The 18,838-nt window shown below is 57.9% G+C and overlaps 3 protein-coding genes across 6 annotated transcripts in view; 2 read left to right on the top strand and 1 right to left on the bottom strand.

Annotated features, from left to right (window-relative positions):
* The first annotated feature begins 103 nt into the window (after nucleotides 1–103).
* Nucleotides 104–5,503, top strand: JMJD7 (jumonji domain containing 7). The gene is made up of 6 exons (XM_045162160.1): nucleotides 104–167; nucleotides 3,803–3,956; nucleotides 4,032–4,285; nucleotides 5,178–5,273; nucleotides 5,375–5,418; nucleotides 5,474–5,503. Exons 1-6 carry the CDS (start codon nucleotides 104–106, stop codon nucleotides 5,501–5,503), a joined length of 642 nt encoding a protein of 213 aa, XP_045018095.1.
* LOC102398843 (cytosolic phospholipase A2 beta) lies at nucleotides 5,178–16,915 on the top strand. 3 transcript variants are annotated; one of them, XM_006066216.4, is made up of 22 exons: nucleotides 5,178–5,273; nucleotides 5,474–5,550; nucleotides 5,771–5,930; nucleotides 8,724–8,796; nucleotides 9,061–9,197; nucleotides 9,311–9,442; nucleotides 9,840–9,880; nucleotides 10,072–10,114; nucleotides 10,378–10,432; nucleotides 10,760–10,890; nucleotides 11,099–11,182; nucleotides 11,430–11,467; nucleotides 12,320–12,455; nucleotides 13,149–13,285; nucleotides 13,503–13,725; nucleotides 13,865–13,982; nucleotides 14,278–14,415; nucleotides 14,586–14,690; nucleotides 14,823–15,002; nucleotides 15,319–15,485; nucleotides 16,009–16,195; nucleotides 16,301–16,915. In XM_006066216.4, exons 2-22 carry the CDS (start codon nucleotides 5,531–5,533, stop codon nucleotides 16,519–16,521), a joined length of 2,526 nt encoding a protein of 841 aa, XP_006066278.4. In that variant the 5' UTR covers nucleotides 5,178–5,273; nucleotides 5,474–5,530; the 3' UTR covers nucleotides 16,522–16,915. The 3 variants fall into 3 exon arrangements, with proteins under 3 accessions (XP_006066278.4, XP_025151648.3, XP_006066279.4); XM_025295863.3 differs by lacking the exon at nucleotides 16,009–16,195 and having other exon boundaries at nucleotides 16,233–16,915; XM_006066217.4 differs by lacking the exons at nucleotides 5,178–5,273; nucleotides 5,474–5,550; nucleotides 5,771–5,930 and adding an exon at nucleotides 6,123–7,571.
* Nucleotides 16,872–18,838, bottom strand: part of SPTBN5 (spectrin beta, non-erythrocytic 5) — a 51,713-nt gene continuing 49,746 nt past the window's right edge. For both annotated transcript variants that reach the window (XM_044925195.2, XM_044925194.2), the window contains 3 exons: nucleotides 18,409–18,502; nucleotides 18,125–18,276; nucleotides 16,872–17,446 (listed from right to left, as the gene is read on the bottom strand). In XM_044925195.2, coding sequence (XP_044781130.2) covers nucleotides 17,286–17,446; nucleotides 18,125–18,276; nucleotides 18,409–18,502 — 407 coding nt within the window. In that variant the 3' untranslated portion in view covers nucleotides 16,872–17,285. The remainder of the gene's footprint in view (nucleotides 17,447–18,124; nucleotides 18,277–18,408; nucleotides 18,503–18,838) is intronic.

Here is an 18,838-nt window from a genome sequence, read left to right as displayed (position 1 = left end):
GCAGCCCGAGCTCAGGCGTGAGGCCGCAGGGGAGGGCGGGGCCTCGGGGCTGGGGCGGAGTCTTGAGGAAGGAGGGGCGGGGCCTCGGGGCGGCGGCGGCGTCATGGCGGAGGCGGCTTTGGACGCTGTGCGGAGGGAGTTACGAGAATTCCCGGCTGCGGCAAGGGGTGAGTGGGCTGGCTTGTGGACTGCCAAACAACCTCAAGACGCGGGAGTGGCCTTGGGCTTGCCGGGAACCGGGTTCCAGAGCCGGGTGCGCCCTGGTCCTTCCTGGGCCGCTGATACCAGGGTGCACCCTGTTTCTTGTCTTCAGGGAGCTTGGAACCTCGTGCACATGGATCGCCCCAGTAATCAATCTTCTTCCGCAACCCCGCCCCCTCAACCCCCTGGGTGGGTCCTCCTCTCCCCTCCTCCCGTGTTCCCACGGCTTCGTGGCTTCCTGGGGTGCCTCTTCACCTATTCCCAAGGCCCGGTCCAGTGTTGACTCGTGCTGTTCTGTTTCCCACTGTCAGCCCGCACAGAGTAACTGGGGCTTTCTGTTGTTGCCTTTTCCACCTTTCTCTGTTGTGAAGTCTTTAAAGTTTCTTCTTCTGTGAACCCCTGCTGGATCGCTTCCTTCAGGAGGAGACGCCTCCAAGCCAGGAGCGCTGCAGAATTTCAGGATGATTGGAGGCGGCTGTACTAGACATCCCTTGCTTGGTTTTTATTTTTTTTCCTCTCATTCTCTCCCTTTTCTCTATTTTTAAGCAATGTCTTATCACTGAATAGTAACATGGGCACGTTGTTTAAAAACCAGAAGACTTATGTAAAGTAAATGTCCTTCCTTCCCATTCCAGGTTGCTTCCTTCCAGCAGTACTCTTATTAATATGCACACACATACCTATGACTGGATATCTCCCTTTTTATACAAATGGTAGCTTGTTAAGCGTGCTCTTCTGGTTCCGTAAATCTTCTAGGTCCATCTCAATCATCTTCAGTCTTTTCCACATCTGTGTACTAATGCTGTAATTTGCTTAATTAACCCCCTCTTGATAGGCATTTAGGTTATTTTCAACCCTTTGTTTTTAATACAGCAATCAATACTTTGAGTATTTAACAAATATTTAGTAAGCACTGCAATGTGCCAGACTCTGTTCAGTATGTTTAGGATACATCACTAAAACAGATCTCTGCCCTCATAGAGCTTACATTTTAAGTGAAGAGACAGTTAACTGTAGGCACACTAGATGAATAAACCATACAGTAGGGGAAAAAATGGGTTAGAAGATAAGTGGCATGGGGTAAAAAAGTAAAGCAGAGTGAGGAGACTCAGGATGTGGCAGTGGGGCAGGTTACACGTTAAAATGAGAAGGTCAGGGTGGGCCTCTGACAAGGCGACATTTGAGCACTGGCTTGAAGAAGGAGGGAAGCGGGTGCGCGAGCACACCTCTGAGAGAAGAGAGTTCTAGGCAAGGGTGTGCAGGTCAGATGCTGTAAGGTGGGAGAGTGCCAGGTGTGTCCAAGGATCAGTGAGGAGGCCGGTGTGGCTGGAGCAGAGTCTTTGTGCACATGTATGCTTTTGTTGGTTAAATTCCTAGCAGAAGAATTGTCAGACCAAAGGAATTGTTTGGGTCCTTTATAAAATTCTCCCTTTGAAGCCTTAGTGGCCATTCTTTAAAGGAACTCTAAAGGGTGAAAAAGTGAAACTGAAATAATGGCAGGAAATACAAAGGGTTAAAAAAAAGTAGTTTCCACATAATTGAAGAATTCTAGTGAGAATAATAGGGAGATTTATTGGGACTTTGCTGGTGGTCCAGTGGCTAATAAGACTGCGCTCCCAGTGCAGGGGGCATGGGTTCAGTCCCTGGTTGGGGAAATAGAATCCCTCATGCCACATGGCATGGCTGAAAAATAAATAACACAAGTGGCTATGTAAATCAACCGTACTTCAGAACAGAACAGGGAGATTTATTGAGCCCCACAAGGTGACTGCTTGGATGGGCTGGCGTGACTGGGGAGACCATTGCCAGTTTCCTCCCTCTTGTTCCCATATCTGCCTGGCGTGTTCCATCCTGCTTTTCGAGCCAGTGGAGTAAGCACACTTCCTTTTCAAGTTTTCCTGGGTCCCCCAGAGTCTTCCCACTCAGTTTCCATTTTTGATCTAATACCATTTCACTTTCCAGCTGTTGCAAGGCCCAGATGACCGGTGTGGAGAGGCGGTCGTGAGAGACCATGAGCCCAGAGGTGAAAATGAGTGCAGTGGCTGCTGGGAGTGCGTGTTGTAACCGCCCACTGGGGACGAAGACATTCAGGCCAGACCGCAGGGATGAAAATGACACAGCGAAGCCTCAGGCTCTGTGTAAAAGCCAGGAGGAAGGCATTCCTGTGTGAGCAGCAAAAACAAAGTTGGGCACCCCCTGAGTAGCGTGTGTGCTGAGGGGCAGGCCCCAGACGGAAGGAAGCCAGACTGGAAAAGTAGGTTGGGTCTCATCACAGAGCACCTTGAATATGTGCCAAGGCCAACTATGTTTCATCAGGAGTAGTGGTTAGCCATCAAAGGACTTTTTACCAGGGTGTGACAAGATGAGATTGTATTTTAGGATGATGACGGGGGCCTGGATGAGGGATATTTTTGAGAAGGAGTGGAATTCAGCCAAGGAAACCAGTTAGTTCACTGCAGCAATCATCCAGCTGGAAGATGTTGGAGACTTATGTTCAACCATTAAGCAGATACTTACTGAGCACCTACTGTGAGCCAGGTACTATTATTCCAGGTACTGGGGATACATCAGTGAATAAGACAAACATCCATGTCCTCATGGAGCAAACATTATAGCAAGAAAAACTGATAAATAGTTGGGATAAATAAAATATATAGTGTGTAAGGTGGTGATAAATGATAGAAATTAAAACAACGGGGGTATAAGGATATTGAGGGCAGGTTACAGTTTTAAAAATAGTGGCCAGGGAGGAAAGCCTCATCAAAGTGACCTTTGAGGACCCAAATGAGCTAACTTTGTGGATGCCAGCAGAGGAAAGGGGTGTGTGGTGTGGCTTGAGAGACATAGGTAGTAGAATCAATGGCAGGTAGAGATGATCAATAGGATGCCAGGAGTGAGGGAGACGGAAGAGTCAAAAGAGGTTTTTGTTAAGGATGACGGAGGGCCGTTACTGATACCCGCGCAGGTGGCGCACCAGTCTGCCCACACGCACACGGCAGTCTTGGGTGTCTGAGGTTGGTGATGCTGTTCGTTCAGACAGAGCAGACAGTTCAGCCCCTACTTTTCCTCCGATAGTTTCACGTAGCAGCTTGTCTCCCCAGTTAGGTTGTACGCTTCTTGAGATGGTGCTCGGATCATCCCTCAATACCTGCATGATGCCAAGGCAAGGACTGAGCGCATTTTAGGTGCTTCCCAGAGATCCTTGGCCCACTCATAGCAGCGCTGGCCTTGGGGCCTCAGCTGTCCTCACTCTGGAGCTCCCAGTGTTGCCTCCATGGCTGCCTTTCCTAATGGATGCCAGGAAGTTGGCTACTCCAGAGTGGGAAGGCCAGGGGTCCCCTGGGCAGGGCCGGACATGGCCCCGTGGAGCATTTGGGTTGGGCCCTGTGGACATCCTGGTGTGTTTATGGGTGTTTCACACTTTCTTCCTTAAACTTCCCTCCTCATTCTTCTATTCCTGGCTGTCCAGGGTCCTGGCTGTCCTTAGGCCTTGCTCGGTGGCACAGAGGCCTGCTGGAGTGGGCATCTCTTACGCGGGCAGTGGGGCAGCCACTGGGTACTGTTGGTGTCAGCCCCTCCCCCAACTCTCTCTCTCTCTCAGAGCTCAGCGTGCCTCTTGCTGTTCCCCACCTGGACGAGCCCCCCAGCCCCCTCCACTTCTACCGGGACTGGGTCTGCCCCAACAGGCCCTGCATCATCCGAAATGCCCTGCAGCACTGGCCAGCCCTCCGGAAGTGGTCCCTCCCCTACCTCAGGTGGGGGCTGCCCTGGGCAGGGTGTGGGCGGTGCTTTGGAGCCTCCAGGGCTGAGCTGAATGTCCCTTCCTCCAGAGCCACCGTGGGCTCCACAGAGGTGAGTGTGGCAGTGACCCCAGATGGCTACGCGGATGCCGTGCGAGGGGACCGCTTTGTGATGCCTGCTGAGCGCCGTCTGCCCCTGAGCCATGTGCTGGACGTCCTGGAGGGCCGAGCCCAACACCCTGGGGTTCTCTACGTGCAGAAGCAGTGCTCCAACCTGCCCACCGAGCTGCCCCAGCTGCTGCCTGATGTGGAACCCCACGTGCCCTGGGCCTCTGAGGCGCTGGGTGAGTGGAGGCGGGGCCCCTGTGGGAAGGAGATGGGAGGGTAGGAGCAGCCTCCTTGCTGTTTCTCTCCCCTTGGTGATGGCAGCCCACATTCTCGGCCCCACAGATCCCTAGGCCTTGACTTCATTTTGATGAACACTGAAGATTGCTGCTCTTCCACCTGCCCCAGGGGACAGGTCCCTTGCCATGCTTGCCCACCTCTGCCCCTTCTCCCTGCTCTTCCCCTGGGACCCCACTGCTCCCCACCCAAGATCACTGCTGGTGACTCCCAGCCTGGCCTCTCCTAACTCGCGCTCTGTCCTCTGACCCACAGGGAAGATGCCTGATGCTGTGAACTTCTGGCTGGGAGAGGCAGCTGCAGTAACATCGTGTAGGCGTCGGGAGTGCAGAGCAGGGGAGGAGGTTGTGGGGAGGAAGATGAGGTGCAGAGTGGAAGGCTGACCTTGGATGGAAATTGGACTGCCTGATCTTTAAAATTTCTTCTGGGATTCTGGGGCTCAGATCCATCAGAGGGCCTTCCCTGACAGCTCCAGGTGGGTGGAGATGCCCACGGCATTGGACCTGGGGGACGCTGCCTCTTCTAGGTCCCTAGAAAGTGCTGAAGGCCAGCTGAGTCAGGGTGGACTCACAAGAAGCCTGTTTGTGTGAATTTCCCTCTTGGTGAAGATGAGCCCAGGGCCTAGCGAGTGTCTAGTCCCTGGCAGGCAGAGATTGGAGATGCCCGAAGGCCTGCCAGACTCCCATCATGGCACCCCCTTGAGCCTGCTATGACTCCGTGTGCTCTTCTGTCACATCATAAGCTTTCTTGGGGTGCAGGGCCCCGAGCGCAGTCGTCTGTGCCCTCCTGTGGCCCGCTCCTCATAACCCTGCCTGCTGGGCCCTCTGTTGGCAGTGCATAAGGACCATTATGAGAACCTCTACTGTGTGGTCTCAGGAGAGAAGCACTTCCTGCTGCATCCACCCAGTGACCGGCCCTTCATCCCCTATGGTAGGGGATACAGCCTGGGAGGGGCCAGGGAGCCCCGTGGTGGAGGGAGGGCAGTGGGGAGCCCCGGGCGGGCGGGGGACACAGCATCTCCACTGCACTAGGACCCCTGGCCCCCGTGCCCCTGCACTCGGAACACGAGGGAGTGGTGGGCACACCCCAGGCCTTTCGAGGATCCTCAGACTTTCTCCCTCTGGTTTCAGAACTGTACACACAGGCAACCTATCAGCTAACTGAAGAGGGCTCATTCAGGATGGTGGATGAAGAGGCCATGGAGAAGGTGTCTGCCTTGTTCCTGGGCCCCGGGAGAGGGGAGGCAAGGAGCCTGGACTCTGAGGAACAGGCACTAAAGAGATGGGAAGGTGGCGCTTTGCTGAAGAATCCCTTCATCTGGGCTTCGCAGTGCTGAGCAGGGCAGGGCCCGGGGCATTTACTTCCAGGGACAGAGTTCGGAGCCTGGGAGCTTTGGGCCTGCTCCCTGGAGTCTGCCGTGTCCGCAGGTGCCATGGATCCCCCTGGACCCTTTGGCTCCAGATCTGGCCCGGTACCCCAGTTACTGCCAGGCCCAGGCGCTTCGCTGCACAGTGCGGGCGGGTGAGATGCTCTACCTGCCGGCCCTGTGGTTCCACCACGTCCAGCAGTCCCATGGCTGCATTGCTGGTAAGGGGCGGCCCAGGTCACTGGGGGTGGGTGGGGAAGTGGAGAGTCTAAGTCAGAAGGGGGACCCTTGTGCTCCGGTTTCTGTTTTCCCCTATAGTGAATTTCTGGTACGACATGGAATATGACCTCAAGTACAGTTACTTCCAGCTGCTTGACTCCCTCACTAAGGTCTCGGGCCTCAACTGACCGAGCCCTGGTGAATATCACCAAGAACTACCCGTGGAAAAGGCCACACCTCTCCCAGGCTGGTCAACTCTAGAGGCAGCTTAGAGCCAGAGGTGCTGGTTGTCAGCCAAGTCGGGCTTAGGGTCAGCTGCAGAAGCTTGGGAGGTGGCTTGGAGGACCAGGAGGTGCCGGGCAGGTCTGGGTATGAGCTCCCAGGAAGCTGGCACCCAGGTGAGGCAGCATCCTGTTCTGGAAGTGGAGGGGACTGCGTAACCTCTCATCAGCGCCATGACCCATGACCTTGTGCCACTTACTGCCTCACAACAGTGGTGTCCTGTCTTTAAAACAGAGATAATGATGGTTGCTACCTCACGGGGTGCTGGGGGTGCTGTCTGTGAGGATGGCAGAGGAAGTGTTCAATAAAAGGCATCGATGACTCAAGTGTGCTGAGAGTCCCTCGCAGTTGCCTTCTGTGGTCTGCTGAGAGCTGGAAGGTACAGGTGAACATTCTGGAGTGATGGTAGTTGAGGGGAGGACTGGGTCTAGGCTGGGGTCCGTGGACAAGACCCCTCTGTCCACCACAGCCATCACAGCCTCTCTGGGGCATTCAGGCCGACCCCAGCCTTGCTGTAACAGTGGCGTGGAGCTCATGGGCTCAGAGCCCGCAAAGCTCTTCCTAGCTTCACTCTGCACCTGTTTGTTCTCCTCCAGCTCTAGGGCAGCTGGTGGGGTCTGGGGTCCTGGGGGTCACCATTGTTTCTCTCACAACAAGCACATTTTATGTTTTGGCTGCCCAGTATGTATGATCTTGGTTCCCTGACCAGGAATGACCGTGTGACCCTTCAGCGGAAGCATGGGGTCTCAGCTACTGGACCACCAGGGAATTCCCTGGCATGCAGCTTTGAAGGGCTTGTTTCATAGAACAAGCCACAGCCCTGCCTGGTTATACTTTGGCCCGGGGCGCTCTCAGATCAACCAGCGCTCCTGTCAAGACCAAGTGGTTCTGTCACACCAGCACCAGGAGGGTGGGAAAAGGCCTGTGATGGGGGACATGGCTCTTAGGTCTGCCACTGCCCTGGGGCCTGCTCCCCACTTTCCAGACCTTAGCAGTCCCTCCTGCACCCCCACCCCACCTCCAGCCTCCTGCTCAGCCTCTGACAGCTCTCCAGGGGCCCTCGTCACGGTCCAGGCAGGGAGAGTAGGGCTGGGGCGAGGCTGGATAGAATGGGGGTTCAGGGGTGTTGAGCCCCCATCAGGAGGGCATCAGTGGCTCGTGTAGATTTAAGGTGTCTCATATCCTGGACAGGTGGCTGGTCCAGGAGTGGGCGTGGGGCTTGGGTGGGGCAGAGGTGGCTGGGAATGGGAGGAGCTTGGGGCCCTCTGGGACATCACTGGCTCTGGGCGGTAAAGCTGCCAGTCCTCAGTCTTGCAGACACTGCCATTACTCCCTCCTGAGGACGCTGCCTCATGGCTCTGGTAAGACCCAGTAGGTCACTGGTTCCTGCAGCCTGGTTAGCGCTGTTTCTTTAGGGAGTGGTGGGCTTCTCCAGGTGTTTGCCAGCCTTGGACCGTGGTGGGGAGCAGAAGCCAGGGAAGAGGCAGGGTCTTGGGATGAAGGATCATTCATTGTTCTTCCTGTCCTAGAGATGGGCTCCAGGAAGAGCTCCCTGGCATGGTGGATTCAGGCCCTGAGAACTCAGGCTCCCAGCTGCTGTTCTGGGGCCCCAGAGGCAGCGGCTGCTCTGGCATTGCTTCTGACTCAGTTGCTTGGGGGTGTGGGGGCCCCAGGGTTGACAGTGATGGATGAGCTTCCCCAGCTCTGCCCCTGGACTCCATCAGGGCCCTTCTGAGGCAGGGCTGAAGGCCAGGGGAAGAATGGATTAGCACAGGGTGTCCAATCCCCAGATCCAGGGTTGTGGGTCTGGATGGAGCCACATGGGGACCATCTTTAGCCTGTCCTTGGAGGACCTGGAGGACCAGTCAGCCTGTGGGTGAGCTGATCACTGCTGTCCTTAGACCAGTGGAGAGCCCATTTCCAGAACTTCTGGCCAGGGATGGGGAGTATGGGAACAGCTCCATTAGGGGGACCAAGGCCAGGCAGAGGCCCACCATACCTCTTTCCTTCCCTCTGTAGCCTCCTCACCACCTCTGCCACCCTGGGGCCCCTGCTACCCAAGATGAGACTGCTTAGTAAAGGGGAGCCGGGGATGTGGGGTAGAAAGAGTAAGGGTACTATATCGGGAACTGAAGGGAAGTGTGGGGGTTGAGAGCACAAGTCGAGCTAGCCTGGTCTAGTCCTGGCCCCGATCTCAGGCAAGCACTTCTATTTCCTTGTGGGTTTGGTCATAATAAGTAGTCCCCACGCACAGAATGGCTGTGTGATTAAATCGAGTTAGGCTGCATCAAGCCCTTGGACCGGAGCCGGTGCAGAGTGTTGTGTAAGTGTTGGCAGGCGTCATCAGGAGATACCGCAGCCACCTTTTGGCTCAGGACTCTGGTTGGGGGAGGATGGGCCCAGGACTGGGCAGGGCTGGTCCTTTTGGTTCAAGATTAGGCCTCAAGGTGTCATCCCAGCCTCCCTTTTGGGCCCACCAGCTGGCCATAAGCCTGTTTCTCCATCCTCTGCAGGCAAAGGTGCCTGGGACCTGCTTACTCACCATTCGTGTCCTGCAGGCCCATGGCCTGCCCTCCAAGGACCTCGGTGAGTGCTGGGCCTGGGGAGTCAGTGGTTTTGCAACTTCAGACCCAGCCAGGGTGTTGGGGCGAGACGCAAGTAGGCTGGGTGTGTGGGGGCTCCTTGAGGGTACAGAGAGGAGGCAGTGGATGGAATGTCAAGGTCAGGCCCCTGCCTCCTGACCAGCCCCGTTCTCTGGGTCTTCTGGGGCTGCAGTGATGGAAGGATGCGGGCTCTGGGCGGCTGGGCTGGGAGGGAGTCTTGGCCGTCACCCTTGCTTTCTCCCCACAGTGACCTCCTCTGACTGCTACGTGACCCTGTGGCTACCCACGGCCTCCAGCCACCAGCTGCAGACGCGCACAGTCAAGAACTGCAGAAACCCCGTCTGGAATCAGAGCTTTCACTTCCGAATCCATAGCCAGATCAAGGTGGATGGGCGTCAGTCCTGGCCCCGCTCGCTGCCCCTACTGTTGCCTCCCAGCCCCTTGTTCCCTGCCTCACCCCCTCTTCCTACAGCCCCCTCACTCTATTTCCCTTTCAGAACATCGTGTATCTTAGAGTCTTTGACCAGGACCTTCTGACCACGGATGACCCCGTGTTGTCAGTGCTATTTGACGTGGGGACCTTGCGGGCTGGGGAGTCCCGGCGCGAGAGCTTCTCACTGAGCCCTCAGGTAAGGCTGTGTGCAGGGCTGTGGAGGGCCTTGGCCCATGGAGGGGCTGCTTTGGAGGGTCACCAGGTTCACGTCTCTCTTCTCCAGTGAGTGATCCGGGAGTCCCAGAGGCTCTGTCAGCCAGGAGCTACTGGGCAGTCTTGTCCCCACCTCTGTCTTGGCCCCTAAGCCAAGGGCAGGGTTCTTGGAGCAGTCCAGGGAGGGTGGACAGTAACTCTCCTCACTGCTGGGACTGTAGCCCAGGTGTGTGGGGGATTCACACACACACACACACACACACACACACACACACACACTCTCTCTCTCTCTCTCTCTCTCTCTCTCTCTCTCTCTTTCTCTTTCTCTCTCTCTCTCCCTCTCCCCTCACTGTTTCTAACTTGCTTCTTTCTCCCTCCAGGGTGAGGAACGCCTGGAAGTTGAATTTCGGCTGCAGAATCTGTGAGTCGGGCTGTGGGGCAGTTCCCAGGTGGGAGTGATCCCTTCTGGGAAGGACAGAGCCCAGCACACCCAGAGCTGACACCCCTTCCCTGGGAGGTGTCTGGGGTAGAGGAGGAAATCCCGGGTTTCCTTGAGGGGTGAGAACCTGGGGATGTGGATTCCTGCTGAGGGTCACTGGGGGCTCTTTCCAGGACTGATGGTGCTGAGTGCCTCTTCAGCAATGGCATCCTAGTGGTGAGTCTAGAACACCCCACCACCACCCCACCATACCGTCTGCTTGCCCTCCTCCCGGCCTGAAGCTCAGGCCCACCGCGGGGGTTGGGTGCAGGTGTTGGGGGGCCCTGGGATTTCAGTTCAAGAGGATCCCACCCCAAGCAAATGTTTGGTCACTCAGGGCCAAGGTGAAAAGGTGTCAGGAGCAAGAACCGGAGTCCTGAGACAGGGTGGGGTCTCTACAGGGGAGGGGCTCGAGTCTGAGCGGCTCTCTTCACACCCAGGCCCGGGAGCTCTCCTGCTTGCATGTTCGACTGGAGAAGGCAGGGGACCTGCAGGGTGAGTCCCTGACCTGCTGGGACCCACTGGGATAGCCCCCCGGCTCTCAGCCTTTGTTGTCCCCTTTCTGAGGGGACCTTGTACTCGTCGCCCCCAACTCTTGGTCAGGAGCAGGGGGCAGGGATGCATCCCCACTGGGGCTTTTCCCCTCAGTCCTCAGAGGGCTGCGGTGGGGGCCCACCTCCAAGCCTAGCTCTGGGCCAGACTACCATCTCAGTAGGGGGAGGGGCATGCCCCCACCCTCATTCCAGACCCCTTAAGTGAGACAGGGGCCTCTGTGGGCTGAGATCCCATTCCTAGCCTCTCTGCTCTGGTTCCTGCTTCCAGAGTCGGAGAGTAGAGTTCAGCTTGTGGTTCCCGGGTCCTGTGAGGGTCCACAGGAGGCCTTCGTGGGCGCCGGCTCCTTCCACTTCCATTGGCCAGCCTGCTGGGAGCAGGAGCTGAGTATTCACCTGCAGGTAGCGCCCGCTTCAGCCTGGGTGCCATCTCTGTCTTCACCCCCAGCTTCTCCCGGCACCCCCGGCGGTCAGGCAGCCTGGGAGGTGTGGGGTGACCTCGGCCCTCTGTCCCCTTCCTGCTGTTTCTTGATCACTCCTAGGGCAATCTGTGAGGCTGTGCTGGGACGGAAGGGTAGAGGGTCTTAGGTCCTCTTCATCCTCCCTGCAGGATGCCCCCCAAGAGCAGCTAAAGGTGCCCCTGAGGGCTCTGCCCTCTGGCCAAGTGGTGCGACTCGTCTTCCCTACATCCCAGGTACTGGTCACCGGAGGAAGAAAGCCAGACACACATTGTGGGAGCAGTCCTTGAGGACCTGTCCTGCTGTAGCGGCTCCTGTCCTTGGCCCCCGCCCTGGACAAGGGCCAGGCCAGGGGAGAGGGGTCCTCAGGCCTGGCCCCTGTGGAGATGGCTGGGGCCCAAGGGCGCATCGGGATGTGAATGGGGCTGGGGTGAGGGGAGTGGGGTGACCCATCTTCATGACTGGAGTGTTCATGGTTTTTAGGAGCCCTTGATGAAAGTGGAGCTGAAAAATGAAGAAGGGTGAGAGGCCGCCTGGGCAGTGGAAGAGTCATGGGGGACAGCTGCCGGGCACTCAGCCTGGGCCACCTGGGCACCGGGGAGAGTCACGGGGGACAGCTGCCGGGCACTCAGCCTGGAGGAGAGGACTCAAGGCAGCCCCTAGCGGGACGGGCCCCTGACAGTTCTCTCAGAGGCTCAGGGGTTTGCTCCCATGTGGCATGTGAGGTGCGGGAGGTTTGGCAGATGAAGGCTCTTGCTGACTTTTTACTCTCATTCTTGATTCAGCCAGAGGGGTGTGTACCTAGCCTGGTGCCTGGTGCCTGGTACCTGGGAGGCACTTGAGAAATGTTTGGCTGGGAAAACAGATGCAAGGCAGGAGAGTGGTTAGAGGTGCAGAGCAGGCAAGGAAGCCCAGAGAAAGGGCAGTCACACCCCTTGTGGGGCAGCCGTTGTGGGTGGGCCTCAGCTGAGCTGCAGGAGACAGGCGGAGTCACCCGCACTGGCCAGCCGCAGGATGAGAGGTCAGATCCCACAAGGAAGAGGCGGGAACGTCATTTCTGCCCCCTCTGGAGCCGTTTCTGGGTGGGTGAGGGAGAGGGGCTGCGAGGTGGAAGCAGATTGATGGTGTTGGGTCCCACCGCTTTCCTGGTCTGTGGCTCTGCAGCGCTGCTTCCCCAAGGATGTCCCCACCAGGGTCTGGGGTCGTCTTCTCCCCTCACATCTACTCATCACCCTTCAGTCAGGACACCAGAGGTGGGGTGAGGGTTGGGGAGAAGAGAGGTGAGAAGGATGGTGGTGAGCTTTTCAGGGCAGGCCCAGTTTCGTTCTCTGATGATCCCAGGAGCTGCTTCATGGTCCCTTCCTTCCCACCAGACCCAGGGACCTGGCTGTGCGGCTGGGCTGCGGGCCCTGTGCTGAGGAGCAGGCGTTCCTGAGCAGGAGGAAGCAGGTGGTGGCCAAGGCCCTGCAGCAGGCCCTGCAGCTGGACAGAGACCTGCGGGAAGATGAGGTCTGGGGACTGTGTGGGACTGGGGAGCTGTCCCAGATGCTGGCACCGGTTGTGCCCTAACCAGACCAGCACTGGTGCCTAGCCTGCTCTGCCTCCTGCATTTGATGTTGTCAGGAGCTTGACTGCATCAAATGCAGAGCATGGCCTGAGTCACCAGGAGCCTGTGAGCTTCCCCACTGGGCTAACCTGCCTTCTCATTGTTCTTGGTCCTCGGCCTGGTCCAGGTGCTGAGGCTGGGCTCTGGGTGACTGACTAGAGAGATGTACAGCCTCAGGGCCCCCTGCCAGCCTGGGGCAGTCCCTGGAGGTTCAGGTCAGACTGGGGCCGCTCCTAGGGAAATGACCTCTTCCTGAAAGAGGGAGCGGAGTGGCTATGTGGGAGACTTTTGAGGTGACCCTGGGGCTTCAAGAAAGTAATCACCAGACTCCTTAGGGGTTAGGTGTGGAGATGAAGCCTGGAACCTGTCCATTTTTTCTGAGTTCTTAAAACCAGACAGGCCTGACCCTTGCAAGCCCACTTCCGACTAGACCCTCTTTGTGTCTGACTAGAACTGGTCCCAGGAGCCCCAGTTAGATCTTGACCAGGTTGAGCTGTGGGTGAGCTGAGTGGTCCCTTGGATTGCTACCACCTCTTCCTGTGGCTTGACCGGCTTCTCGCTAGGGCTTCTTCGAGCCCCGTTGTCTTCTCTTCTAGATCCCAGTGGTTGCTGTTATGGCCACTGGTGGTGGCATCCGGGCCATGACCTCACTGTATGGGCAGCTGGCTGGCCTAAAGGCGCTTGGCCTCTTGGATTGTGTCTCCTACATCACGGGGGCCTCGGGCTCCACCTGGTGAGCTTGAGTACAGGAGCCTACAGGTGGCTAGCTGGGCTGTGGCAGGAGGGGGGCAGCGGTAAGGTTCTATTAAACTCCACAGGCCTCTCTGACCCAATTAGAAAGGTGCTCCAGGGGACCGTGGAAGGTGTCTTTCCAGTTGCTGCCCTAAAATAGAGCCCAAGGCATGCAGTGGGCTTCTGGTGACAATCCCTCCGGCTTTGGCATTTCCCAGGGCTTTGGCCAACCTCTACGAGGATCCAGAGTGGTCTCAGAAGGATCTGGCTGGGCCCATCGAGTCACTGAAGACCCAGGTGACCAAGAGCAAGCTGGGTGTGCTAGCCCCCAGGCAGCTACTGCGGTACCAGCAGGAGCTGGCTGAGCGCGCCCGCCTGGGCCACCCGGCCTGCTTCACCAACCTGTGGGCCCTCATCAACGAGGCGCTACTACATGACGAGGTATGGGCAAGGGCAGGGCAGGGTCGGGTGGCCAAAGCCAGACCGGGCATGGTCTGGAGATAGGGAGCAGCTCTGGGCAGTAGGGGGCAGGAGAGGCCCCAGGAGACCATGGCATTAAGTTCTCATTCCTTTCCCCTAGCCTCATGACCACAAGCTCTCAGACCAGCGGGAGGCCCTGAGTCGAGGCCAGAACCCCCTGCCCATCTACTGTGCTCTCAACACCAAGGAACAGAATCTGACCACCTTTGAATTTGGGGGTGAGTAGTGCTGGAGCCAAGACCTGTGCTCTCACAGTCGGCGGAGTGAGAGGCAGCCCAGCCTGTGTGTGAAGGTGGGCGTTACACCCCCTCTGCTGAGCCTGTCATCCCACCAGAGTCACTCGGGCTTTGGGACAGAGGCCGGGGCCGTGGGTCCTCGCTCGGGGTGCCAGCCAGCAACAGAGCTGAGCCTCCTGATAACAAGGCTGCCTGACACGGGGCCCGTGGTGGGTGTGTTGGGCCTGAGGGTCCTCAGGTTCCGGGCCCCACCATGAGGGTGTGTGGTTCTTCACAGAGTGGTGTGAGTTCTCCCCCTACGAGGTCGGCTTTCCCAAGTACGGTGCCTTCATCCCCTCCGAGCTCTTCGGCTCTGAGTTCTTCATGGGGCGCCTGACAAAACAGCTTCCTGAGTCCCGCATCTGCTTCCTGGAAGGTGAGGGGATCTGGGAGGTGGGAGAAGCTGGGGACTTGGGGAGAATGGGCCTGGGCAAGATGGTGGGGTCGACTGTCTCGGCTCAGTCGTGTCCTGGCCCTGATGGGTGGTGGGAAGGGTCTGGTTGTGGCGACGTGGGGGACTCCTTTCCTCTTGGGTCTCCTGCTCAGGTATCTGGAGCAACCTGTATGCAGCCAACCTCCAGGACAGCCTATACTGGTCATCCGAGCCCAGCCAGTTCTGGGACCGCTGGGCACAAGCTCGGGCCAGCCTGGGTAGGTGCCTGGGTTCTTTCACCAGGATGGGAGAGGCAGCTTGTGGGGAGCATGGGGGTGACTCTCAAATTTTGTGAGTCCGCAGAGGCTGGAATAAAGATCTGAGGGTCCCTTTGCCCTTTTTGACTGCAGACAAGGAGCAGGTCCCCCTTCTGAAGATAGAAGAGCCTCCCACGGTGGCCGGCAGGATAGCGGAGGTTTTCACCGACCTTCTGACGCGGCGTCCACTTGCCCAGGCCACCCACAATTTCCTACGTGGCTTCTCCTTCCACAAGGACTATTTCCAGCATCCTCACTTTTCTGCCTGGAAAGGTCCCTGCTCTCGCAAATCTTCCCATGGCCATCTGAGCCTTAGGTTCCTGATCAGACATCCACTCTCTCCTGTCCCTCGGCCCCACGCCCTCTGAGCTCAGTTCTCTGGGTTACTTGGAGCAAGAGCCACTCTTCTTTTCCTTATGCTGGGGTCAGGGCCCATCTGTGAGACCTTGGGAGTTGAGGCTGTGCTTTGGCAGCAGAGAGCAGGAGCCAGAGGGACGAGCCTCCTCCTAGCAGCAACATTAGGCTAGACGGGCTGGTGCCCTCAGCACCGGTGACAGCTCTTCCCCACCCGATTCCCCAACCTTTCCAGCTACCAAACTGGACGGCCTCCCCAACGAGCTGACACCTGCAGAGCCCTACCTTTGCTTGCTGGATGTTGGGTACCTTGTCAATACCAGCTGCCCACCCCTCCTGCCGCCCACACGGGATGTGGACCTCATCCTGTCGCTAGATTACAATCTCCATGGAGCCTTCCAGGTGGGCTGTGGGCAGGGTTGGGAGGTGGGGCAACCCTAGGCCTGACCTCAGGTGGTCTGACATCCTGACTCCGGTTTCTGGGCCAGCTTCCCTTTGTGACTGCAACACCACATGAATGAAAGGCTGTGAATTCTATGAACTCTCCCCCCAGGGAACTTACTCTGCTCAGGAAGCTGGCGAGGTTTTAAAATGTATTTCCTATTTGGGTCTCCTTTGCTGCATCTGTACCCCTGTTGGGTCCTGGATCTTTGAGACTCTTTGGTTTAGAGTTTCTGTGTGGGTCCCAGGAAGGATTTTTGCCTCCCAGTGGCAGAACCTGGGTGTTGTTAGCAGCCCAGCTTCATTGAACCCAAAGGAGCTGCTGCAGAAGGGCTGCCCAGTTTAGAGCATTTCCCTGGCCTGCTGGGTCCACTAGTGTCTGACTTGGTGTCTTAGCAGACCTCCACTTATAGTCAGTCCAGTGTGGAGGACACTGGGAGCCCATGGGGCCCTCCTGCTGAGCCCACTTCTGCCCACCCTGCAGCAGCTGCAGCTTCTGGGTCGGTTCTGCCAGGAGCAGGGCATCCTGTTCCCGCCCATCTCGCCCAGCCCTGAGGAGCAGTGCCAGCCCCAAGAGTGCCACCTCTTCTCGGACCCCACCCGCCCTGACATCCCTGCCGTGCTGCACTTCCCTCTGGTCAACGCCTCCTTCAGGGACCACTCTGCCCCCGGTGAGCCACAACCTCCCTCCTCTGTGTCTCCCCCCAGGTGAACCCCAAACCCATCCTCCACCCCCAGCGGGCATCCCCCATGGCCGGGCTGCACTCTCCCCACAGGGGTCCGGCGGACAGCCGAGGAGCAGGCGGCTGGGGAGGTGAACCTGTCTGCATCCGACTCCCCCTACCACTACTCGAAGGTGACCTACAGCCTGGAGGACATGGACAAGCTGCTCCACCTGACGCAGTACAACATTTGCAACAACCAGGAGCGGCTGCTGGAGGCCCTGCGTGAGGCCATGCAGAGGCGGAGGCAGCGCACGCAGCGCCGGCCTGAGTGATGGGCGGGACGGGCTGCGACCAGCCCCACGGCCCCCGACTCTCTCTGAGGCTCACTGAGTTGGGGTGATCACCAGCTTCTGGAACCTCTAGCGGTTTGGACAGCCCAGTTGTGGTCTCCAGCCCTCCCAGGGGCACTGCCTGGCACTATCCAGACATTGAATCCACCGGCACCCCTGCTGTGGGCACCCTGGGGTAGGTGGAGGATTTTAAATAGGGGCTGTGGCCTGGTCTCTAGGATGTGGCCAGAGATTCAGAGGTTCTGGGCAGTGTGGGCCCTCTTTGTGTAGGCTCATGGAGCCCCATGACCCGTTGTGTGCTTTTGCTTCCTGGCTACCTTGAGTAGCTGTGCAGGGTGAAATAGAGCACTTTATGTATCACAGAGATGCATACAAACGTGAGGTGTGACAGATTACTGTTACTGCTGCCAAAAAGGGACAGGTCATTCCACCTCTTGGTTAGGCATGGTAAGGACGGGTATAGAAAACAAAACCTCTCCCGAGGCGCCTTGCAGAGCGGGCTGTGAGCTCATGGCCGCATCAGTTGCACCCAAGCTCACGCTCTTCAAGCAGAGAGGAGGCCATCTTGGCCAGGGTATGGAGGCGTGGGCCTTGCTGCGGCAGCCCTGGCGCTGCCCAGATGACTCACAGGTAATGCCAGCCAGCACCCCTGTCCTCCTCACCTGGAGACTCAGTCGAAGGGCTGCTTCCTGTCCCACAGTAGGGGTGGCAAGACGTGGGACCAGATGAGCCACATAGAGACAGTGCTAAGGGTGTGACTTGAGCAGGCTCTGACCTTGGTGGGGCCCATCCCTGGATGAGGAACCAGCTGTTCCAGAAGTTGGTCCTGAAGGGCCGGATAGCAGGATGTCCTCACTTGTAGCCCTGAGGCTTGGTGCCAGCTCTGTGTTTGCCTCGAGGCCCAGACCTGTCAGAGAGGTGGGGTGAATTTAGGGCCTAGCTGCCCCGGAATCTTCTCCAAAGCACTGGTGCCCCAGGCCTCCTTTGGAATACCTCACCTCTTCCTTATGTTGATGTGGGATTTGGATACTGGGAGGCAGGAGGGACCAGGATGCGCGGGGTGAGTGGGGGAGGACTGGCTCACTGCATCTGTCTGCCCTGGGCGTGAGACTGGAGGCACAGACCAGGAGAAATGGCTGCCCTGATCACTGTAGAAGCCACTGTGTCCTGGACCAAGCCTGTTGACTCAGCAGCACATCATCTGAATCCTACATGGGAACCTGTAGGCCCTGCAGGAGTGGGTAATTATCCAGATACCACAATTGTGGCTGCCACCCCTGTCATGACGTGAGTGATGTCTCAGGCACAAGGCTGCGTGTGGGGTCTGTGCACTATGTCTGTGTGTGCGTGTCTGGTCTGTGGGCGTGTGTCTGGGTGACATCCTGACTCCCAGCTTCTCTGGGACAGTAAGGCTCCTCCCCTCCCTGCTTGCAGGGAGCTGGTCCTTGGACTGGGGGAACCAGGGAGGATGGAGGCGGGGAATGTGGAGGAGGGGTCTGGCCGCTGCATCTTGGAGAGGGAGGGAGGGCATGCAGGCGTCAGGCAGGCTTCCTGGCGTGTGCACAGGGAAGCCAGGTTCACTCACCTTGGATCTGGCCTGAGCAGGACAGTCGGTGGGAGCCTTCTGCAGTTTGCTCTGCGAGGCCAGCCATCTGTGGGAGCCGTACGGGCTGCGGGAAGCTATAGGTGCACACTCGTGTCTCCTGCAGCCAGGCGGGCGGGGGACCGCTGTGGAGTCTGTGGGGATAGAGAGCCTCAGGTGTAGACTCTTGTCACTACTGAGAGTGGGTGGGGATGGCCCCGCACCCAAGCAGCATAGTTTAAGTCCCAGGACCTCAGGACTCCCAGTTACAGATCCAGGAGGCCTACCTGAGTGGAGCTGGCATGCCGGGTGCCCTCTCAGCATTGCGCTCAGCCAGGAAGCCTGAGGGTCTGGCTTGGAGCTCTGGGCTCAGACTGGGGGCTGCGGAGCAAAGGGGGAATGGTGGTCAGCCTGGCCTGGGTGCTAGGACATCTGTGGCAGCCGGCTCCACATCTGCTGCTTCCTTCTTGCCGTGGCCTGAAGTCCCAACTCAAGGTGACAGCACTGAGAGGAGGGGCCTGGAGGAGGAGCTGTGGTCTTGAGGGCAGAACCCTTAAAGAGAGACCCAGAGAGTACTTTTGCCCCTTCCACCGTAAGAAGCCAGTGAGAAGGTGCCTCCTGCAACCTCTCTCACCTGCCAGCACCATGATCTTGGAATTCTCAGCCTCCAGAGCTGTGAGAAATAAATGTCTGTTGTTCACAACCTACCCAGTCTGT

Source organism: Bubalus bubalis, chromosome 11, assembly GCF_019923935.1.
Source record: "Bubalus bubalis isolate 160015118507 breed Murrah chromosome 11, NDDB_SH_1, whole genome shotgun sequence".
In the NCBI taxonomy this organism is placed as follows: domain Eukaryota; kingdom Metazoa; phylum Chordata; class Mammalia; order Artiodactyla; family Bovidae; genus Bubalus; species Bubalus bubalis.
The sequence above is the reverse complement of the archived record's forward strand: the minus strand, read 5'-3'. Positions and strand labels throughout refer to the sequence as shown.

Excerpts from the sequence above, each read along its gene's own strand:
- JMJD7 (XM_045162160.1), top strand. The coding sequence starts at position 104 with ATGGCGGAGGCGGCTTTGGACGCTGTGCGGAGGGAGTTACGAGAATTC. Across the intron at positions 168-3,802 it reads ATTCCCGGCTGCGGCAAGGG|AGCTCAGCGTGCCTCTTGCT; the intron begins GTGAGTGGGCTG and ends TCTCTCTCTCAG. Across the intron at positions 4,286-5,177 it reads CTGGGCCTCTGAGGCGCTGG|TGCATAAGGACCATTATGAG; the intron begins GTGAGTGGAGGC and ends CTCTGTTGGCAG.
- LOC102398843 (XM_006066216.4), top strand. The coding sequence starts at position 5,531 with ATGAAGAGGCCATGGAGAAG. Across the intron at positions 13,726-13,864 it reads AGGCGCTACTACATGACGAG|CCTCATGACCACAAGCTCTC; the intron begins GTATGGGCAAGG and ends CCTTTCCCCTAG. Across the intron at positions 13,983-14,277 it reads GACCACCTTTGAATTTGGGG|AGTGGTGTGAGTTCTCCCCC; the intron begins GTGAGTAGTGCT and ends GGTTCTTCACAG.